The 21,866-nt window shown below is 38.3% G+C and overlaps 1 protein-coding gene across 1 annotated transcript in view; it reads left to right on the top strand.

The window, feature by feature from the left end:
• Positions 1-20,020, top strand: part of gpc1a (glypican 1a) — a 35,860-nt gene extending 15,840 nt beyond the window's left edge. The window contains exons 2-9 of the mRNA XM_051094257.1: positions 13,251-13,409; positions 14,133-14,530; positions 16,539-16,704; positions 16,823-16,953; positions 17,088-17,225; positions 17,311-17,441; positions 18,494-18,669; positions 19,648-20,020. Of these exons, the coding sequence (XP_050950214.1) occupies positions 13,251-13,409; positions 14,133-14,530; positions 16,539-16,704; positions 16,823-16,953; positions 17,088-17,225; positions 17,311-17,441; positions 18,494-18,669; positions 19,648-19,856 (1,508 nt within the window). The 3' untranslated portion in view covers positions 19,857-20,020. The remainder of the gene's footprint in view (positions 1-13,250; positions 13,410-14,132; positions 14,531-16,538; positions 16,705-16,822; positions 16,954-17,087; positions 17,226-17,310; positions 17,442-18,493; positions 18,670-19,647) is intronic.
• The last annotated feature ends 1,846 nt before the right edge of the window (positions 20,021-21,866 follow it).

Raw genomic sequence — 21,866 nt, 5'->3', positions numbered from 1 at the left:
AGCTGCGGTGTATTTTTAGATTTATGGAAACCTAGAAATGTCCAATTCAAAGAGCTGGGTTGTACGCTTAGCCATCTTTCACCATTAGCGAAGCAAGGCGCACATTTTAGAGCGTATCCATAATGCATACTATGTGTCGGCTCTGACCTCAACAAATGTTCAAGAAGACAGGAAGCTGCTCGTAAAGAAACATATCTTTTCCTGCCTCAATGTACTGCCTGAAGCAAAGAAGGTTTATTAGATGTTTACAAGTCTGCTAAGCTAATATGAGATGCATCTCAAATGTAAGAATTAACCCTCTGGTTGTGTTCAGATTTTCTTTTCCTCAAAAATACTAGTTAATGTTATCGCATTGGACTCAAACTTACTGGCTTTGTTCACACAGGGTATAACTACTTCTTAGAAGTTTTTTCGAATTTTCGTAATTTTTTATGGGTTTTATTTCACCTAGTCACACTTGTGGACTCCAAACAACTGCTTATAAATCTCTCATTATGTTATATTATCACTAAAGATTGGATTCATTCTTTTTGTCAACTTGTTTTTTTTTTTTTTCATTTAGGACTGGTTTTGTGTTTCCATTTGCATCTGATTAATCGTAGGCCTCATTTTTCTGAGAGAAGGTACCTTGTTTTTTGTGTAAAAAAAAATATTTTTTATGAGTAATTTTCACTAAGCACTAAGCACATTAGTGTGAGAAACCGTGCAAATTTTTATAATTTTTTATCTCATATTGTGAAAATTATTCATAGAAATGACTCTTTTTTTACTCAAAAACAGGAATCCAAAACACAACCAAAGGGTTAAGTAAGAATTTTATTGTCCAATAAGAAACAAATGTAGAATGGAATGAAGCTTTATTCATCAGCATTTGATTTGAGCATGGAGCTTTATGCTTTATATGATGCATTTTTCATCCTATGTGTCTTTCTTTGAAATTACATGCACTGATGATTCAATGGTATTCGAACAAATTCATACGACCTCACTCGTACAATTTTGTACGATTTGTCTAGACCTAGACCCTAGTAATTGGTAGGTTTAGGGGCGGGGCTAAAGGGTAGGTCATTCGTACAAATTCATAAGAATTGGGGAACTCGTAAAATTGGTGGGTTTAGGGGCGGGGCTAAAGGGTAGGTCATTCGTACGAATTCATAAGAATTGGGGAACTTGTAAAATATGTACGATTTGAGAAGATAGAGCCTCACTCTAAATCACTAAATTGTTGTACAACCTCACTGTAAATCGTTAAATCTTACAAATTTTACAGGGTGGCTAATTCGTACAAATTCGTACAACCTCACTCAAACAATTTTGTACAATTTGTCTAGACCCTAGTGACAGGTAGGTTTAGGGGCGGGGCTAAAGGGTAGGTCATTCGTACAAATTCATAAGAATTGGGGAACTCGTAAAATTGGTGGGTTTAGGGGCGGGGCTAAAGGGTAGGTAATTCGTACGAATTAATAAGAATTGGGGAACTCGTAAAATATGTACGATTTGAGAAGATAGAGCCTCACTCTAAATCACTAAATTGTTGTACAACCTCACTGTAAATCAATAAATCATACACTTTTTACAGGGTGGCTAATTCGTACAAATTTGTACGTCAGGTAGGTCATTCATACAAATTCATAAGAGTTTGGGAACTCATAAAATATGTACGATTCGAGAAGATAGAACCTCACTCTAAATCGCTAAATCATACGTATTTTACGAGGTCGCCAATTTATACGAATTTGTACGTCCTTACTCATATGATTTTGTTTGATTTGTCTAGACCCGAGTGACGGGTAGGTTTAGGGGTGGGGTTAGAGTTAGGCCATTCATACAAATTCATACGAATTGGGGAACACTTAAAACACGTACGATTTGAGAAGATAGGACTTCCCTCTAAATCTGTAAATCGTACATATTTTACGAGGTGGCTAATTCATACAAATTCATAAGACCTTACTCGTACGATTTTGTACAATTTGCATAGACCCTAGTGATGGGTAGGTTTAGGGGCGGGGTTAGGGGTAGGTCATTTGTACGAATTCATAAGAATTGGGGAACTAGTAAAATATGTATGAATCAATAAGATAGGACCTCACTCTAAATCACTAAATTGTTGTACAACCTCACTGTAAATCGTTAAATCATACAAATTTTACAGGGTGGCTAATTCGTACAAATTCGTATGACCTCACTCAAACAATTTTGTACAATTTGTCTAGACCCTAGTGATTGGTAGGTTTAGGGCCGGGGTTAGGGGTAGGTCATTTGTTCGAATTCGTTAGAATTGGGGAACTCGTAAAATACGTACGATTCAAGAAGATATAACCTCACTCTAAACTGCTAAATTGTATGTATTTTTACAAAGTGGCTAATTCGTACAAATTCATATGACCTCACTCATTTATCTAGACCCTAGTGACAGGTAGGTTTAGAGGCGGGGTTAGGGGTAGGTCTTTTGTACGATCTTATAAGAATTGGGGAACACGTAAAATAGTACAGTTTTGGGATTTAGAGTGAGGTTGTATGAATTTGTATGAATTAGCAACCTCGTAAAATATGTATGAATTGCCATGCGATTGGGTTGAGTGATTCGCTCACAATAATCTTTGACAATATAACAGCAATATGTAGTAGAAAAGCAAATTAGCACATTAGCGTCCAATTGCAAAACCATTTAAACAGATTTCAAGAACAACCCCTTGTCTACAATTGGTCAGACAAAACAAATGGTCCTTCTCCAAGCTCAAACCATTGGCTGACCCATGCCAAGCTAGGCTGCATTTCCCAAAAACATCGTAAAACCAGTAGATTGTTGAGACCATTGGTGCCAGTGGTTTCTACAATCTAATGGGCTTACAGTGTATTTGGGAAACACCTTTTACACCAATGTTAGCTAAAATCAGCCATCAATTGGATTACATAAAGTTGTCTTTCCACATTAAGATGGGACAGGACAAAGTATCAAAAGGTATTAAAAAAAAAGGTATCACGATACCTTTTTAACTTCAGTGTACGTTTAATGGGGTTTTAAATGTTGGTGTTGCTCTTGCCATTAAATTTGGATATCTAAGCAATGCTATCTATGTAACACTAAGCTGTACTTTTTGTTTTATTAGTTTCCGAAAAGGCGCCTGTATATCATCGTTCTAAATATAAAGTCAACAGGGTTGTATTTTCCATTTGAACCCTCTCATATACTGTGTGTTATAGGATCACAGCAGCTCATTAGACCAACCTGTTATGGCCTTTATATTTCACACTCCCTTCTGCTTCCTCAGTTCCCCTGGGTCATAAAACTGTAAACACGCATATGAGAGCAGACCATGTGCAAACTAAATCACAGTCAGGCCTAGGCTATTTTCACCGCCGATTATGGCCAAACCCCAGACGTACCTCAGCTTGACGATCCTACCCATTTACCAAAGAAAGGAAGGGCTGGAATCTTAGAACTACCTAGGAAATCAATTAAGACGTACTTCCCAGTGTTTTATAAGGCATACCGGGGCTTGCTCTGAAGTCGTCTCTTTCAGCACATAAAGCGAGTGGCCGTCAATTGCCTTTATTGCGGGTTCGTGCAAGGCCCGGTTCAGGGGTCACAAGCTCTTAACGTAAGACGGCACGGCGCCTGGGACGCTTGGGACTCTTTGAGCAGCCCCGCGACTCAGCAGGGTAGCGGATAAGAGAGACCAGAGGCAGATGGTTAAGAGAGTGCGAGAAACCCAGCAGGAGGGGGGTAATGAGTGCTAATAGGCACAGGAAGAGGTTGAAAGAAAGGTCATCTAGAAATGCGGCGGAAGACCAGACGCGAAACGGACAGGAGCGGAGATTAAAAGAGTCGGTCAGAGGTGACAAAGCCCTAGATTATTTTTATACTCTCAGTAGTATAAGGACTTAATCCCTCATCAGTTTTTATTCCCCAACAGGGTACCTTCATGTATACAGGAGTGGATTATGAAGTCCGGATGTCTTGGATAGAGATGCTATACACTGGAAGCAAGAAACTTCAGCTGTTCTGAAATTAACAGCCTTTGGCTGATCTAGTTGTATCGTGACAAGTATAAAGCAGTGTCAGACCCATTTGTTCCGTTTATTAAAATCAGGTCATTGCTACACAATTCTTGATCAGTTTGTCGCAACTTTATTTTCTGTGCTTCTACTACTGTAAATCCATTTGTGTTGGCACTACATAATCAAGGTACATCAAGGTTTTTGAGGAAAACATTCAAGGATTTTTCTCCATATAGTGGACTTCAATGGGGATCAGTGGGTTGAAGGTACAAACTGCAGTTTTAATGCAGCTTCAAAGGACTCTACACAATCCCAGCCGAGGAATAAGGGACTTATCTAGCAAAACAATTAGTCATTTTCTAAAAAAAAATAAATGTATATACTTTTGAACCACAAATCCTTGCCAGAGCTCGACTTTACACATTACATAGTCACGTTGGGAAGGTCACGTGTGATGTAGGCGAACTGACCCAGAGTTTACAAAGCGAACATGCAAAGAACGTCAAATGCATTTTACAAAAAAAGCAATACTGGACGATTTTTTGACGATGGAGGGGAAAATAGGATGGTTTATTACCCTAAACTACCCCTTTGAACCAGAGTACGCAGATGAAGAGCTAACCACGTGTGACCTTTCCAACTTGATTACGTAATGCGTGAAGTCATAGGCAAGAGCTAGTGCGAGATTAGCATTTGTGGTTCAAAAGTATATAAATTTCAATTTTTTTTAGAAAATGACCAATCGTTTTGCTAGATAAGACCCTTATTTCTTGGCTTGGATCGTGTAGAGCCCTTTGAAGCTGCACTGAAACTGCATTTTGGACCTTCAACCCGCTGATCCCCATTGAAGTCCACTATATGGAGAAAAACCTGGAATGTTTTCCTCAAAAACCCTCTTTTCAACTGAAGAAAGAAAGACGTGAACATCTTGGATGAAATGGGAGTGAGTAAATTATCAGGAAATTTTAATTCAGGAGTGAACTAATCTTTTAAGTGAACCTGGGCAGAGATTTTGTAGTTTCCAGAATTTGTAGTTTGCAGGACACTTGATAGGGAAAGTAAATGTTGAACTTTTCGTTTCATGTGTTGTTGAGTGTCGCGCAGTTGTTTGAGAGTTTCTGTAATTTTGGTACTTTTGTTTTAGGTTAAACGTGGGTAGATGAGGAGTTTGTTAGTTTAACCATTGTGCAATTGCTGTGTAACAAAAGCTGTTGGTTGCTATTGGTAGTGAGGAACTGGCGTTAGTCTTCAGAATACCTGGAATATAGGGGCTAGTTACAGTACATGGACTACTTTTATGGTCTGAAAACTTGTTTGTTTTGAATGACCAAGTTTGTTTCAAGCTAGCTTGCTCATTTTGCACACAACTGTACCATTTTCTGCAGCTCACCAAGGCCCCCTGCTGGTCTGGAGCCTTGGGAAATCGCTTGGCAGGGTCGTGCGTTAATCCGTCCATGCTTAAATTCAAATCCGTGTTGCTGACACAAATGCGGAGGTGTTTGGCACACTTCTTCGACGGATAAAATTCCTCTAGGTTAGGCGCTTCCCTCCCCCCATCTCTCTTTGTCTTCCTAACCTCATTTTTCCTGTCCGTATTTTCCCAGTGTCCTCTGAGGACACTGGTCTGCTGGGGATTACAGAGATATTGCATTGTGTTCATTAAAGGCAGCTTATCTTCTTAATTGAGACCAATGTTTGGGCAAAGCGCCATGTCACCCATGAACCCATATTCAAAAAGAAGGTCAGGTTCAGAGATTAGTGGTGAATGGCGGCAAGCTTAGCATTTTCTGTACTGCAGTTGTCATCATGTTCGGATATGTGAGAAAACCAGACAATATGGCCACATATAGGTGGCTTCTACGATATTCTGGTCTCTAGATGACTCCTCCTGTGGTATTTGTTTCCTAATTTTGTTGTTTGCCAGGCCAAAGCCTTAAGGAAAGTAATAGCAAATAAGAATCATTTGTATACAAGTCAGTATGTCAGCACTTGAGCTCCACTTTTGCCGCACCTCAAATAAACCTCTCAGTGTGTTTCTATAAATTCTCTCACTGCTTGCTGAGCTTGTTCCTGAGCGTTGTGCTATGCGGTACTTGTGTGGTAACGCGGGTGTGGTGTTTATAAGTCTTCCAGAAGGGCTTGGTTCGGGAAGCAAGCTTACCAAACACTTTCTCATTCCTCAGAGACACACTGTTAATCAGGCACGGAGGACATGAGCATGTTTTGTGGCCAGCGCAGGGATTTAAAGCCCGACCGGGCTCACCTGTAGATCCTCGCGCACCTGCTGCTAGTAAACCGGCGCCTGAGGCAGCCTTCACTCTCATCTCAAAGAAGTGCACTCAAATCCTCTCCCAGGAAAAGAAGATGGGGAAATAAAAGAACTATTCACATTGGTATGTCAGGGGCTTTGAAGATGAACTTGAAGAACATCCCTCAAAAGAACTTCCTTTTGCTGTTTGGTTGTTCACTTTTAAAACGAGGCCTCGTGGTTTCCTTCTGAAGTCGGTCCAAGTCAATTTTCAAAAGCCAATCCGCGAGGGTGTTCTAGTCCGTTGTGTCAACATCAGTGCTTTTTATTGAATTAGCGCCAATTTTCTTGTTGGAATGTGGCCTCGGAAAATCCGTCAACATACTAATTTTCACATAGCATCACTCATATAAAGATTTTAATCAATCCTAAATTAGCTGTTCTTAGCTTTTTGTGGTTTCTACATTTTATGAAGAAAATGAAAATGGCGTTTGGCCATTTGAAATTTGTTGCAATGATGTTAGGGTGTTGTAAGCAGTTGCTAGGGTGTTCTGGCTGGTTGCCAGAACGTTGCTGCGAAATTACAAAAATGTTCTGGCTGATTGCCAGAGCATTGCTCGGAGGTTGCTTCGGTGTTCATGCAAATGACCTGTCTTAAAGGGACTTTGATGTTGCTCTACAAGACCCCCCACCCCATTTTATCTGTCCTCTAGGTATAATCGGTATGGCCCAAAACCAGTGAATTTTGTGAAAATATTCATATTTTCAAAATGAACTGTACACTGGAGCCAAACATGAGAAGGGTTACCATATCAGTATTTTTCCCCTCAAAACTGGACTTTGTAACTCGAAATTGTGATTCTAAGAATTCTAAGAAATTCAAAATTGCGAGATATAAACTCGCAATTGCAAGAAAAAGGTCAGAATTGCGAGAGACAAACTGGCATTTGCGTCTCAACTGGAAAAAACACTGTGCCACCAAAGTGTTCTCAAGCGCCACCAGCTGGCCGTTTTCAGAAAAGTGCCTTTTTTCAGCTGGCTGAAAAAATTACTCCGCATTTGTGACCCTGGACCACAAAACCAATCTTAAGTCGCTGGGGTATATTTGTAGCAATAGCCAAAAATACATTGTATGGGTCAAAATTATAGATTTTTCTTTTATGCCAAAAATCATTAGGAAATTAAGTAAAGATCATGTTTCATGAAGATATTTTGTAAAATTCTTAGTGTAAATATATCAAAACTTGATTTTTGATTAGTAATATGCATTAGTAAAAGCTTCATTTAGAAACTTTAAAGGTGATTTTCTCAATATTTTGATTTTTTTGCACCCTCAGATTCCAGATATTCAAATACTTGTATTTCGGCCAAATATTGTTCTATCCTAACAAACCATTCATCAATGGAAAGCTTGTTTGTTCAGCTTTCAGATGATGTATAAAGCTCAATTTTGAAAAACTGACCCTTATGACTGATTTTGTGGTCCAGGGTCACATTTATTTATATATTTACTCAAGTTTAATGAATGAGGCCCATTTTTTTGTTGTTGTTGGTCGTGGGTTAAGCGAATTTGAATCATGTGGAACCCCCTGGAAGGAGGTTCTGATACCCTGGAATGTGATTTTGAAATGACTGAGATGGGCTAGCTTTGGCCATCACTTGGATAGTTTTGAGTACTAATTTGTCTGGTTTTGTTATGCAGACCTGGCAACCCTGCCTAAGTATTTCTGTTTTAGCGCTATAATGGAAAGTAGCATAAATTTACTGCCAGTTTTCTTTTTAGGTCATCTCCTGCTATCGGAGAGCACGTTTGAAAAAATCTTACTAAGCAATTCACCTAGAGCAATGTTAACAGCAACTGACTTGAATAACAACACATCTGGTTTAATAGCACAGACAGAAATTCTTGTAAGTAGCCACTGTACATTTTCCCAGTGCTTTACTCAAAAGACCTTCATTATTTGTAATGATCTGTTCAAAAGTTGATACCCTGATGTATTTTGCAGCATGTAAGCGAATATCAGAGAGGCGTGCAAGGGAGAAGAATGGAAAAAGAGCACTCAGCACTACACCGCATGGAGCATTTCTTTGATTAAATAGTCTCAGGCCCTGAAGGGATCACGCCAGTTGGGTTGAAAGCTACATGCTAACAGTTTAACTTGAAGGGATTTGCTTCATCTGACACCACTCAAAGTTTCTCCACCGTCTCGGCCTGTTTGTCATCCTGCTTGACTATTTGTCTAGCTGTCCATCTCTAGCAATTAGGTTGTCTGAAGAAACCCTTGATTTTTTCAGGACTGACAGGTGATTCTCTGTCAGGCTTTGATTCAGGGTTTTGTTTCGTTGGCAGCCTGTCGATTTCCATCCAACACGTGGACGCTGCAGCACAAGGGGGCTCGAACAATGTTTATTCGGAACAGAAAAGAGATAATTCCTCCGGATTTATTTTTAGCGTATTCAAAATATTCCCTTGGCAAGAATCCTGCATTCATAAAGATATGCATCATCTCTTGATCTGCCTAGAATTATGGGAGATTCAGTTTGCACATGCACACACTAGATTCGCCTTTGGTAGTCTCTCTCGCTGCATTGAGAATAGCTAGTGTACTGCTTGCTAAGCATTAAATGCTGTATACTTTATTGAAAATATTGTGTGGAAATAGTGAACATTAATTTGGTAAACCTTTCAAACAGCAGTACACTACATTTGTTGTCACATGCGTCATTATACGCATTTTAAATTTAGCAAGTTTTCATAAATTTAGCATGTTTATTTCATTTTGTGTAAAAGTGTCGTAAGGACCTAAGCAACCTGTATTTGGAGTATGTGATGCTAGTTACAATGCGATTTTAAAAATACTCTATCGCCCCCTTAAGTACTGGAGCTTATGTCACAGAAATAGCATTCACGTATATGCATAGATATTGTTTGCAATAATCAAGTCAGTAGGCATTGCTAAAAATATGCAGTTGATATTGAGCTTGTGCAGGAAATTATGCAAGCCTGTTTCCGCCACAGAAAAATTAAAATGGTGGCTTTTTATCACACAATTGTCAATTTTATTGGCAAGTTTTTATCTCACAATTTAGGCTTTTTATATAAACACAGAATTTTGAGATATGAACTCAGAATTGTGAGATTGAATTCTGAATTTTTTCACACAGATCTTGAGTTCATACCTCACAATTCAGACTTTTTTCTCCAATTTCTGAGTACACAATTCTTTTTGTTTCCACCAAAAAAAATAAAACAAACAAAAAAAAGGAAATTGCACCATTTCACAATTTTTTTTTTTTCTCAAAATTGCGAGTTTATATCTCACAATTCTGACTTTATAACACCTAACAGCATTAAGTCAGAATCGTGAGATGTAAACTCACAATTCTGAGAAGATAACCTTTTTTTTTTGTCCCCTTAAAATTGGACTTTATAACTCGCAATTCTGAGTTAAAAGTCAGAGTTGCGAGAAAAGAAGTCAGAATTGTGACAAACTTACAATTGCAAGAAAAAAGTCTTTTGTCAGGTAAAAGTCTGAATTGCAAGATACGAAATCGCAACAGTCAGAATTGTGAGATATGAACTCACAATTGTAGAAAAACATCAGAATTGTGAGTTATAAACTCGCAATTGTAGAAAAACGTCAGAATTGGGAGATACAAACACAATTGTGAGAAAAAAGTCAGAATTGTGAGAAAAAGTCAGAATTGTGAGATGTAAACATGCAACTGCAAGAAAAAAGTCAGAATTCTGAGATATAAACTCGCAATTGTGAGAAAATAGTCCGAATTGCAAGAAAAAAGTCAGAATTGCGAGAAAAACATCAGATTTGCGAGATACAAACTCTCAATTGCGAGAAAAAAGTCATAATTGTGAGAAAAAAGTCAGAATTGTGAGAAAAATGTCAGAACTGTGAAAATCAGAATTGCGAGATATAAATTTGCAATAACAAGAAAAACTTCAAAATTGCAAGATACGAACTCACAATTGCGAGAAAAAAGTAAGTAACAGGAAAAAGTCAGAATTGTGAGAAAAACGTCAGAATTGCGAGATATAAACTCGCAAATGCGATAAAAAATCTGAATTGCCAGAAAAAAGTCAGAATTGCAAGATATAAATTTGCAGTTACAAGAAAAACTTAAAAATTGCGAGATACGAACTCACAATAGCAAGAAAAAAGTAAGTAACAAGAAAAAGTCAGAATTGTGAGAAAAACGTCAGAATTGCGAGAAAAAATCTGAATTGCCAGAAAAAAGTCAGAATTGCAAGATATAAATTTGCAATTGCGAGAAAAACGTCAGAATTGTGAGATATGACTTTATTTCTCGAAATTCTGACTTTTTCTCGTGAAAAAATCCAAATTGCAAGAAAAAGTCAGAATTGCGGGATACAAATATGAGATATAAACTTGTATTGTGAGAAAAAGTCAGAATTCTGAGATAAGAGTTTATTTCTCATAATGACTTTTTCTCACGAAAAAATCCCAAATTGCAAGAAAAAGTAAAAATTCATGTCAGTTACAAGAAAAACTTCAGAATTGCGAGATATGAACTCACAATTGCGAGAAAAAAGTAAGTTACGAGAAAAGTCAGAATTGCAAGAAAAAAAGTCAGAATTGTGAGATACAAACTCACAATTGCGAGAAAAAAAATAGTTACAAGACAAAGTCAGAATTGTAAGAAAAAAAAGTCAGAATTCCAAGATACAAACTCGTAATTGCGAGAAAAAAGTCAGAATTGTGAGGAAAAAAGTCAGAATTGTGAGATATGAGTTTATTTTTCGTAATTCTGTCTTTTTCTCACAAAAAATCCAAATTGCAAGAAAAAAGTCAAAATTCATGTCAGAAAAATGTCAGAACTACGTAAAAAAGTCAGAATTGCAAGATATAAATTTGCAGTTACAAGAAAAACTTCAGAATTGCGAGATACGAACTCACAATTACGAGAAAAAAGTAAGTTACGAGAAAAAGTCAGAATTGCGAGAAAAAGGTCAGAATTGTGAGAAAAAAAGTCAGAATTGTGAGATATGAGTTTATTTCTCATAATTCTGACTTTTTCTCGCGAAAAAATTTAAATCTAAATGGCAAGAAAAACATCAGAATTCATGTCAGAAAAATGTCAGAACTGTGAGAAAAACATCAGAATTGCGAGAAAAAAGTCAGTTAAGAGAAAAAGCCAGAATTGTGAGAAAAACGTCAGAATTGCGAGATACAAACTCGCAATTGTGAGAAAAAAGTCAGAATTGTGAGATATAAACTTGTATTGTGAGAAAAAGTCAAAATTCTAAAATTCAAGTTTATTTCTCGTAATTCTGACTTTTTCTTGCAAAAAAATCCAAATTACAAGAAAAAAAGTCAAAATTCATGTCAGAAAAATGCCAGAACTGCGAGATAAAAACTCGTCAAAAAAAAAAAAGAGTCAGAATTCTGAGTTTATATTGAGAAAAACAATTTAATTGAGCTTATATCACACATTTCTGAGAAAAAAAGTCATAATTCTGAGATTAAAAGTCGCAATAACCTTTTTTTTTAATTCAGTGGTGAAAACAGGCTTCCATAGTCTCCTTCATATGTGTTTAGTTAATGTGCAAAATAAGACCCCAGCTGTAATATAAGAGTGCATATACAAATTTGGGTGTGCGGGCACATTGTCGCACAGATTCTTCCTTTGTGTGCCAGAGCGGGAAGAAAAGCTTCATCTGTCTTGTGTCTCGCGGTCCCTCGTCAGTACGCATTGATATGCAGGCCACACGCCCGTGCTGCTCACGGACTGCAATGAAGGGCCCGGGATGCGATGCGTAATGACACTGAAGGCTCTTTAACACCATGATATGCAGAGCGACACGCGGAATATGATCTTGGGATCTCGCTGCTTGTTGATGTACGAGGCTACACATTTCAAAACAGGCTCATTACATGCGTGCATGAGATTTAATGCAGCCGAGCTCGTCTGAAACCTGACCTCTTGAGAGCCACGCTCTGACAAAGACTAAAAGAGACTTAATTTGTACTTTTATTATATTATTATTCTATCTATCTATCTATCTATCTATGTACACATATTCACCTTTGTTATTTTGCAAAGGCTTGTTACAAGTAATTCTACTGCTCCTGTATGTCTATTTTACCATATTTCTATTTATATAAATAAAATATTACATACAGAAACTTCACAAAAATGCACTCTAGGCTAAACAGCATTAGCACAAAAAACATTTCTAAGTACTAAACCACAGATACACGGGAGATCTGTTTGAATGACTCTTCGGTTGCCCATAAAATTGCAAAAGTGAGTATTTTAGCCCCTCAGCTACCGTCTTACCGTGGTGAATACATAAAATTGTGCTTCTGTGTGATTTTTCGCTCTCGCTGCAGTCAGGCGGCATAAAAAATGCATAGCGGCGATAACATCTCTCGCTCTAGTTCCCTAAGCCGTGACCCAAGACAGGCCTAACTGGGAAAGTTGTTTGCTAAATGTCAGCCTGGTCCAAGAAGCTCTAGCTCTCCAGAGGACCTCACTGACCCAGTGCTCTGTGTTCAGTGACGCTCAGGGTAAACTATTTTGAAACCTTAGCCTGTTAAGCTACAAGCTAAAGGTACTGATAGTTCAACTAAAGTCAAGAAATCCTTTAGTAAACAGTTGTACGCTCACTACAGGCTACTAATACAAAACCCAGACAACACTGAAGTGAGAAAGCGAGAGATAGCTGATAAGGCACAAAAACAGTAAGGATTTCAATTAAGATGGCAACATAAACATGTTAATGAACAGCGGAATTTTAGACGCACATTACAGACGTTTACAGAACACTGTATGAGATCCATCTGAATTTCTTTATTGTTTTTCGTGGAAGTATGATATCATGTTTCACCTTTGCAGGCATCAGTTTAAAATGATATGGAGCTTGATATATGATGTTACTGGAGTAACTGGATCTTTGGTGCCATAACTAGGTTAACAACCACGCTTAAATTGTATTATCTTTCCATTGAATTTGCAGGCGAGCATCTCCGCATCTGCCCACAAGGTTACACCTGCTGCACCAGTGCCATGGAGGAGACGTTGTCGAACCTGAGTCGCCGAGAGTTTGAAGGCCTGGTTAGGGAAGCGGGGCGTTCCATTCAAGCCTCGCTGAATGCCCAATACAGGACCTTCGACAGTAAGTCCAAACCTCAAAGGCATTCATGCCTCATAGCTGCGAACACGTGTTCGGTTTTTCCACTGTAATGTTAGCGAGGTGATTTTTGAATAAGCCAAGCGTTTAAGTTGTCATTTCTTCACCCCAAAGTGTAAAGTTGAAAAAGAACAGAGTAGGAACTGCAGAAACTCGCAGAGGAAATGAGATTTAAAGGTTTTACAGTGTTCTCATACTGTCACGGACAGCTGTCTTATCCAGAGCGGTCGTTTATGAAACGTCATCTGCTTTTAGTTAACATTTTTCCTTTACCCGTCTGCGGATTTAACGGCATCAGGGTTAACGAATGTGAAGGGTTAAAGAGTTGCAGCACTTTGAAGCCCAAACTCTCTCCTGGTTTGTGTCATTGTAAGCTTAGATAAAAGGGAAAACTCTGAAGCTCATATGCTTTCACACCGAGTGGTCCTCGCAGGGCAATTACAGTGAGTTTTTATGGCCTTTTACTAATAATTTCGATGCAGTTGTTCAATTTCCTGACCCTAATCAGATACTCCCTGCAAGCCACTGAATGAGAATGAATCAATTACACATGCATTGTACAAAATTTTGTAGTCAAGGTACTAGTATTGTTCAGTTGTAATGAAATTTGCATCAGCGCTTGCAAACAGTAGTCGGTAGATGCAGTTGTATGTGATTTCTTTATTAGTTCCACTCTGTGATAAATGACTTCCTTTCTTATCCACGCAGCATATTTCCTGGAACTCCTAAATGGCTCTGAACGGTGGTTGGAGGAGGCCTTTGTTGCTGCTTTGGGGGATTTGTACCGGCCTAATGCGGGAGTGTTTCGTGAACTTTACGGCGAACTGCGTCGATATTACAGCGGTGCCTCCCTGAACCTCGAGGAGGTCTTGGACGAGTTCTGGATGAGACTCCTGGAGCGTCTTTTGAAGGCGTCTGACCCTGAGACCGCCTCTCTGCTCTCTGATGACTTCCTGGAGTGTGCCTCCAAGCAGACAGAAACGCTGCGTCCTTTTGGAGACGCTCCACGGGAACTGAAGACCAAGCTGGTGCGGGCATTCATCGCTGCTCGGGCATTCATCCAGGGCCTTAATGTGGCTGGAGAGATTGTGCGAAAGGTGTCTCAGGTACAGTAGATTATTTTTTTTAATCTTTTAGGATGGGTGTGATGTAGTGGATAAGGCTCAGGGCTCGTAACGGAAGGTTGCTGGTTTGTTCCCTGAAAGAAACGAGCCGCGTGCCAAGACTGTACTACCCTCGAGCAAGGCAATTAATCCCAGGGTGACTGGTAGCATTCATGCATGAAAGTTAAAAACAAGTGTTCTACTAAATAAGGTATAAATAAAATCCCAAGAGCACACTTGGTAAGACCACCTTTGGCAATACTGCCAGTGCCTACCAGCATTGGCATCTTCTTCAGCAAATAGGATCATTTTTGGGGAGCAAAATTTCAGTGGTGTTCAAGGTTTAATTTTCTCGACCTAGTGTCTTTTACATCTTTGTCTTAATGTGACTCGTCTGCCAATTGTCCTCAATGCTCTTGCAGACCATAACATATTTTGCTCCAGAAACTCTACTGACATTGATATTTCTAAATGAGTATTCCAGTGCGAGTTCCAAGGTTAAGTTCTGCACCAAATATAGCGCTTCACATCAAAGTCTTAAAGTTCAGTTAAGGTTTCATCAGACCAGGGATTCTCCTTCAAGTCTTTTGGGCAAGTACCAGCAAAGTGATAAAGACTTCCACCTTCCTTACGAGCCAGATTTATGAAGTGTTCTTGCTCTTGAAGCACTATTGTTGCTTCTCGACAGTTTCTCCCATTAATGTTATGCAGAACTGTAACTCTTTAGCATTGCCAACCTCTTCTTGTCCAGACAAACAGTTCTGGCAGAAGATCAATTCTTTGCAGATGCGCAGTTGTTCAAAATTTTCTCGCCTATATAATGACAAACCTCACAGTGCTCCAAGGTGTATTTAATAAGAATTATATCCTTGCCCCGACTGGTATTTTTCAAGAATCTTGCCTTAGATCTGCGGTAGGGTGTTGCCTTGGAAATGAAGTGTGTATTCTCCTAGACACAGGTGTAATTGACATTAGAGTCATATGGCAATGGCAAATTCTTCAATGAATCATTGTTCCATGGTGTAACACTGGAGTCCAAGGACACCAAAGACTTGCAGCTTAAATAAAACCATGCATAACTGTTGAGTGCCATACTCTCTGTAGGTGGTCTGGTTGCACTAAAAGGGAGCAGTACCTTCGAGTGCCCTAGTTGCCTAGAAAGTCAACCAACAGATGCTCCCAAATTCATCAATACTGCATCCTTGACATCAAGACAAATGGCTACACAGTGGCATTCCTGAAGATGTTTCCCCCAAACCCACACAAGGAAAATTAGTCCAAGTCCTTAGTGGCTACCCTACCCTTCCTTAGAACTCCCTGCTGCTTTGACAAATGAAACTAGGGCGCAATGGTACCTCTCCATTCTTTAAGGGATTTCTTACAGAATTGGATTCAGTCTCCTGGTGCCAAACTCTCGAGAGATTCCAGCTAAGCAGACCTAAATTCTTGATGATGTTGGGAATATATCAGTTTGGAATATTGCACGTCTTGTTTAGGTGGTTTTATGTTGACATATGTAAAAGCTGAATCCACTGCACACCACATTCTGAGGCATTAGCATGAAGCATGAATGCATTTAGTAGCTGTTGGCATTAGTAGGTGGTTAGAGAGTCGGACTTGTAACCCAAAGGTTGTGGGTTCGAGTCTCAGTACCGGCTGGGACTGTAGGTGGGGGCAGTGAATGTACACCACTCTCTTCCACCTTCAATACGGCTGAGCAAGGCACAGAACCCCCAACTGCTTCCTGGGCGCCACAGCAAAAATGACTTCCCACGGGTGTGTGTACTTGAATGGATAAAACAAAATTTTAGTATGGAGCACCATTCTTAGCCACACGTCAAACTAGCTCGCTTATCTTCACCATCATTCATGGAAAATTATTACAAACTTGTTCTGCTCTTGCAGTGCTTTTATTACAGGAACAGTTCTTCCGAAGCAATGCTGTGCTAATTGCCTTGCTCACAATTGTGTTAGCTCACGGATAAATGCCTAATGGTCACTTTTCCCACAGGTTCCTTTGAGCCTGGAGTGCAATCGTGCCATTATGAAACTGGTGTACTGCCCTCATTGCCGAGGTCTGGGATCAGTCAAACCTTGCGTCAACTACTGCAAGAATGTCATGAAAGGCTGCCTGGCTAATCAGGCTGACTTAGACACTGAGTGGCAGAGCCTTATAGGTAAAGCAGAGATTCTACCACTCAAACTTGCTTGATTTTCATTGCTAAATATTTTGGGTTTCAGACATGAAACTTCACACTGATAATTCATTCACACACTCTAAATTTCCTCAATCAGAAACCATGCTACAGGTGGCCTCCAGTTTTGGTGCCGAGCCCAGTATGGACACGGTGATCTATTCAATTCCTGTGAGAATCTCAGAAGCTGTTCTCGCCATGCAGGAGAACATGGAGATCTACACCAGCAAGGTTAGGACATTGACATTAAGCATCTATTTTAAACTTGGTTGCACATGAGGTGTCAGTTTAAACAGTTTAAAGATTTATTGATCACGCAAGGACCGTTTATACAACTATAGATGCAAGTTTGTGTTGCGTTTCAGGTTTTCAAGGCCTGTGGGGACCGTGGTGAGGAAGGAACACCAAGTTCAATATCTGAGGAGCCGAAAAAGAAAGCAAGCACGGTTACTGCCCTGGAATACAAACCCAGCCCCAAATCTGCAGCCAGACTGGAGGTGCAGGTGTGTGCATGTGTGGCAGCGTCCACATTTGGCCAACTTTTATGAGTTTTATACAATGTTATTGAAGAGTATGTGCTATTCCCAGGTCACAGACGTGTCCAGTAAACTGAAGGAAATGCAGTTTTACTGGATACAACTTCCTTCAGCTCTGTGCAGCGGTAAAACGGCATCTTCAACCACCAGTGACAAATGCTGGAACGGCATGACCAAAGCCAGGTATTACATTTTTATCGAAATATATAAAAACTTTTCATTCTGAGACGAGAGATTCAGCTGGTCAGTGTGTGTAATTTGCAGTTAATTTTTATATAATCAATAAATTCATGCGCTTCTCAAGGCTAAATAGTTGTGCAGGATTTTGATAGATGACTTTTTAGATCTACTCACATTATGAATTTAGATCATTACTCTTAAAACTGCATCCGTCCCTCCTTTTGCGGCCAAAGTCGTTAAATTGATTGTTTAGCTATCACTGCCACAGAACTGAACTCCCATTGCCCGAAGTCATCAGAAGTGATTAATCATTGGATGAGGCTTACATCTTCATTTATGCGAGAAGATTTAAGTAGGTACAGCCAAGGAAACTTTATTTTTAGTCATCGCTAATACCTTTTAGCTCTGTATAACTAAACTGGCAATCTCATGGGGGTAATTAATGCATACTGGTATGTGATTAGTGGTGTTTGCTAACGCAAGCATCCTTATTACTATTGCTCATAATTACGGTCTGCATACAGACAACGAAAAAATACCAACAGGCTTCTATTTAAAAAGGGGCTTCAGCCAAATCTAAAGACTAAAATATCAGAAACTTGGCAACATACACCCTAGCAACCACATAGCAAACCACTCAGAATAGCATAACACTTTACTAAATGCTAAAAACATTGCATTGCAACACATTGACACCCTAGCAACCACATAGAAAACCACTCAGAATAGCATAACAACTCACTAAATGCTAAAAACATTGCATTGCAACACATTGACACCCTAGCAACCACATAGCAATGCATTAAAAACCAGTCAAACTTATTTGCAACATGCGAGAAACTGATCAGAGCACCTTAGAAAGATGCTAAAAACTACATAGTATTGTAGCAGAAAATTTTGCATTGGGTGACGCACTAAAATCGAGTTTGTGTTACTAATGAAAAAGCCTGTTTTTTGTTTCAGCGTAAGGTCATTAATTGTGCAAAATGCAAAACAAGAGCTATTAACAAAATGTGCTTGATTGAAATGGTTCTGGAAAATTGATTTTTCTGCAGTTACCTCCCAGAGGTTATGGGTGATGGGCTGGCCAATCAAATTAATAACCCAGAGGTGGAAATCGACATCACCAAGCCAGACAGGACTATACGTCAACAGATCATGCTGCTGAAGATCATGTCAAACCGCCTGAAAAATGCTCTCAATGGCAACGATGTAGATTTCCAAGACACAAGTAAGCAGCTAAAATGCTAAAACATCAGTTGAATTTATTCAGCTTACTAATTAAAGAAACAGTTTACCCAAAAATGAAAATTACCCCATGATTTACTAACACTCAAGCCATTCTGGGTGTATATGACTTTCTTCTTTCAGATGAATACAATCAGAGTTATATTAAAATACGTCCTGGCTCTTCCAAGATTTATAATGGCAGCGAATAAGTGTTGAGACTTTGAATTCCAATAAAGTGCATCAGTCCATCATAAAAAGTGCTCCACACAGATCCGATGGGTTAATAAAGGGCTTTTGAAGTGAATTGAAGCATTTGTATAAGAAAGATATCCATATTTAAAACTCCAGTCGCAATTGGAAGTAAAAAATTAGGATTTGTAAAGAAAAATGCCGGAGGATTTCTATATAAACCAAGAGGAGACTGGTTTTCCTTTGCTGTAAAGGAAACTTGGTTCTAGCAAGACTAACATATTCTCACTGGAGCTTACTCTACGCCTACATCCTACGTCATCCGCTGGAACCCCACTCTCTTGTGAACGTGCGTACAACAGTTAGCGGAAGCTGGAGATTAGTCTATAAAGTTGTAAATATGAATATTTTTCTTATACAAAAACATTCATTCAGGTCTGAAGGCTTTATTAACCCTTTGGAGCTGTGTGGAGTACTTTTTATGATGGATGGATGCACTTTATTGGACTTCAAAATCTCAACACCCATTCACTGCTATTATAAAGCTTTGAAGAGCCAGGACATTTTTTAATATAACTCCGATTGTAGAAAAAGATGAAGAAAATCATATAAATTTAGCTAAATTCAGCACTGTTTTAGAGCTGGATGGTCTTGCAATTTGCAGTAGTGATTTTGTCTACTTGCGTATGCTGCAATTTCATGTAAATTAGCTATTGTATAGCAACCATTACTTCTGTGACCTGTTTTGCACCAAAGTAATCATCATGTTTTTTCCATAATGTGTTTCTAGGTGATGATTTCAGTGGCTCAGGAAGCGGCATGTGTGCGGACCACCTGTGCGTACGTGGTAGACCTCCAGTCTTTGGGCCGAAGACTGACAGGCCCAAACTCTACGCCTACAGCCCAGAAAACAAAAGAGTGAAAGGATCCGGGAACCAGATTCAGCCTTCCGTCATCTTACTGGTTCTGTTACCCGCGACGCTACTGCTGAGACGATAATGGAGACGCTAAATCGAACTTTGGGATCTGGGTCAGGAAATTTGGGATAGGACGAGGAATGTTTAAAAAGGAAAAGAATAGAGAAAAGGTGAGCGTAAAAATTGCCAAAATAAAAAAGAAACATTTTGAGCGAATGGACATTTTAATTCCGCTGGAATACGAAATGAGAACAGGTGGAAAAGGAATTTTGTTTCTGTGTATTTTTATGTTTTGTAATATACGTCAGATTTAAGCGCTGACTTGTTACATCTATTGACATCTTTTTTTTTTTTTTTTTACCTTTGAATGTAAAAAGACAAACTGGACAGGGAGATGCCGGTTTAGATTTACAATACGAGGTTCTCAGCCACTAAGCGACTTACCCACAATTCCTTGCTCTTAAAGTCACAGTCACCAAGTCGTGTTTCATTTCACCATGCTTGAGTTACGCCAGTTCGTCTTTGCACAACTGTCCTTTTTGTCTTAAATATTTCACAGACGGACATAATTACAAAACACGACATCAGTCTGATCCCTTTTAGATTACAAAATGTATGAACTTTGGCATGGACATGAATTGAAATACGAAATTGCTGAATATCTGAATTATGTAATGGTGTTTTTTTTGTTTTTTTTTTTAACTGTGATTCACTTGGTTGAGTCTGCAATTTTGTATGATAGCAAGCTGCAATAACAGATGAATTTCACAAAAGAAAAAGAAAAAAATCTGTCAAGAAATGTTTTCGCACCAACATCAAAAGAAAAACAACAAAAAATGTTTTGCATTAAATTATTATTGCATTTCTTAATTATTTTCTTAATCATTTATATTTAAGCTTGTCTTAATATTTTCCATATTTGTACATCTGTCTTGTGTTACATTAATAAACATCTAACCACTCATAAAATAAGCAAACTTATTAACATTACTATTAGATTTATATTTTAAATAAATATTTGCCCATAGGAGAATCATCATGAGAAGAATATTTTTTTTTCAGTTGTTTTATAATTATCAGAATTTAGCACAAAACAACTACACAATATTATTATAATTTTTTTTTACTGATTTTTAAAATATTGTTTCCAAATGGGATGATTTTCATTCAAATGAGACTTTAAATTAATAAAAATTTCATTAGAACTTGACTGGTTCTTGACTTAACTGGCTTGAAGAATGCAAAATAAAATAAAATAAAATAAAATAAAATAAAAATATTTTTATTTAAGCTTGTCTTAATATTTTCCACATTTGTACATCTGTCTTGTGTTACATTAATAAACATCTAACCACTCATAAAATAAGCAAACTTATTAACAATACTATTAGATTTATATTTTAAATAAATATTTGCCCATAGGAGAATCATCATAAGAAGAATCATCAGTTATGAATCAGTTGTTTCATAATTATCAGAATTTAGCACAAAAAATCTACACAATACTTTTTTCTTTTTTTTAATTTTTTTTTCCGATTTTTAAAATATTGTAAATATTCCAAATAGGATGATTCTCATTCAAATGAGACTTTAAATTAATAAAAAAATTCATTAGAACTTGACTGGTTCTTGACTTAATTGGCTTGAAGAATGCAAAATAATTTAAAAAATTTAATGCAAAACATTTTTTTCTCTCTGATTTTGGTGTAAAATATGACCTGGACATGAGATTCTCTCGTTTGAAATGTAAATGTAAAACAATAAATGTCCAAAGGACAAGAATGCACAAAAACACTCACCCATAACTTGCATTTGGAAACTCATGGCTGCGTTATTGCTCAGAGCAGTGCAAACTCATATTCGTAATGTCACTTCTGGAGAACTTTCAGCACCGACGGCAAGTTAAATAGAAGCATGTGTCAGCCTTGAATGATATGATTTGCCTTGAATGGAATTTCGTTATAGCCAAAGCCAATGGGAAGCAGTCATTTACAGAATGTACTTTTAAAATGAAACCTGTCACTTTTAATCAAAAAAGCTTGTACGACGTAATGACAACTTTACGATTTTGATTCCAGAGCAATTTGATTAA

This window comes from Labeo rohita, chromosome 22, assembly GCF_022985175.1.
Source record: "Labeo rohita strain BAU-BD-2019 chromosome 22, IGBB_LRoh.1.0, whole genome shotgun sequence".
In the NCBI taxonomy this organism is placed as follows: Eukaryota; Metazoa; Chordata; class Actinopteri; order Cypriniformes; family Cyprinidae; genus Labeo; species Labeo rohita.
Note: the sequence above shows the minus strand (reverse complement) of the source record. Positions and strands in the feature narration are given on the sequence as shown.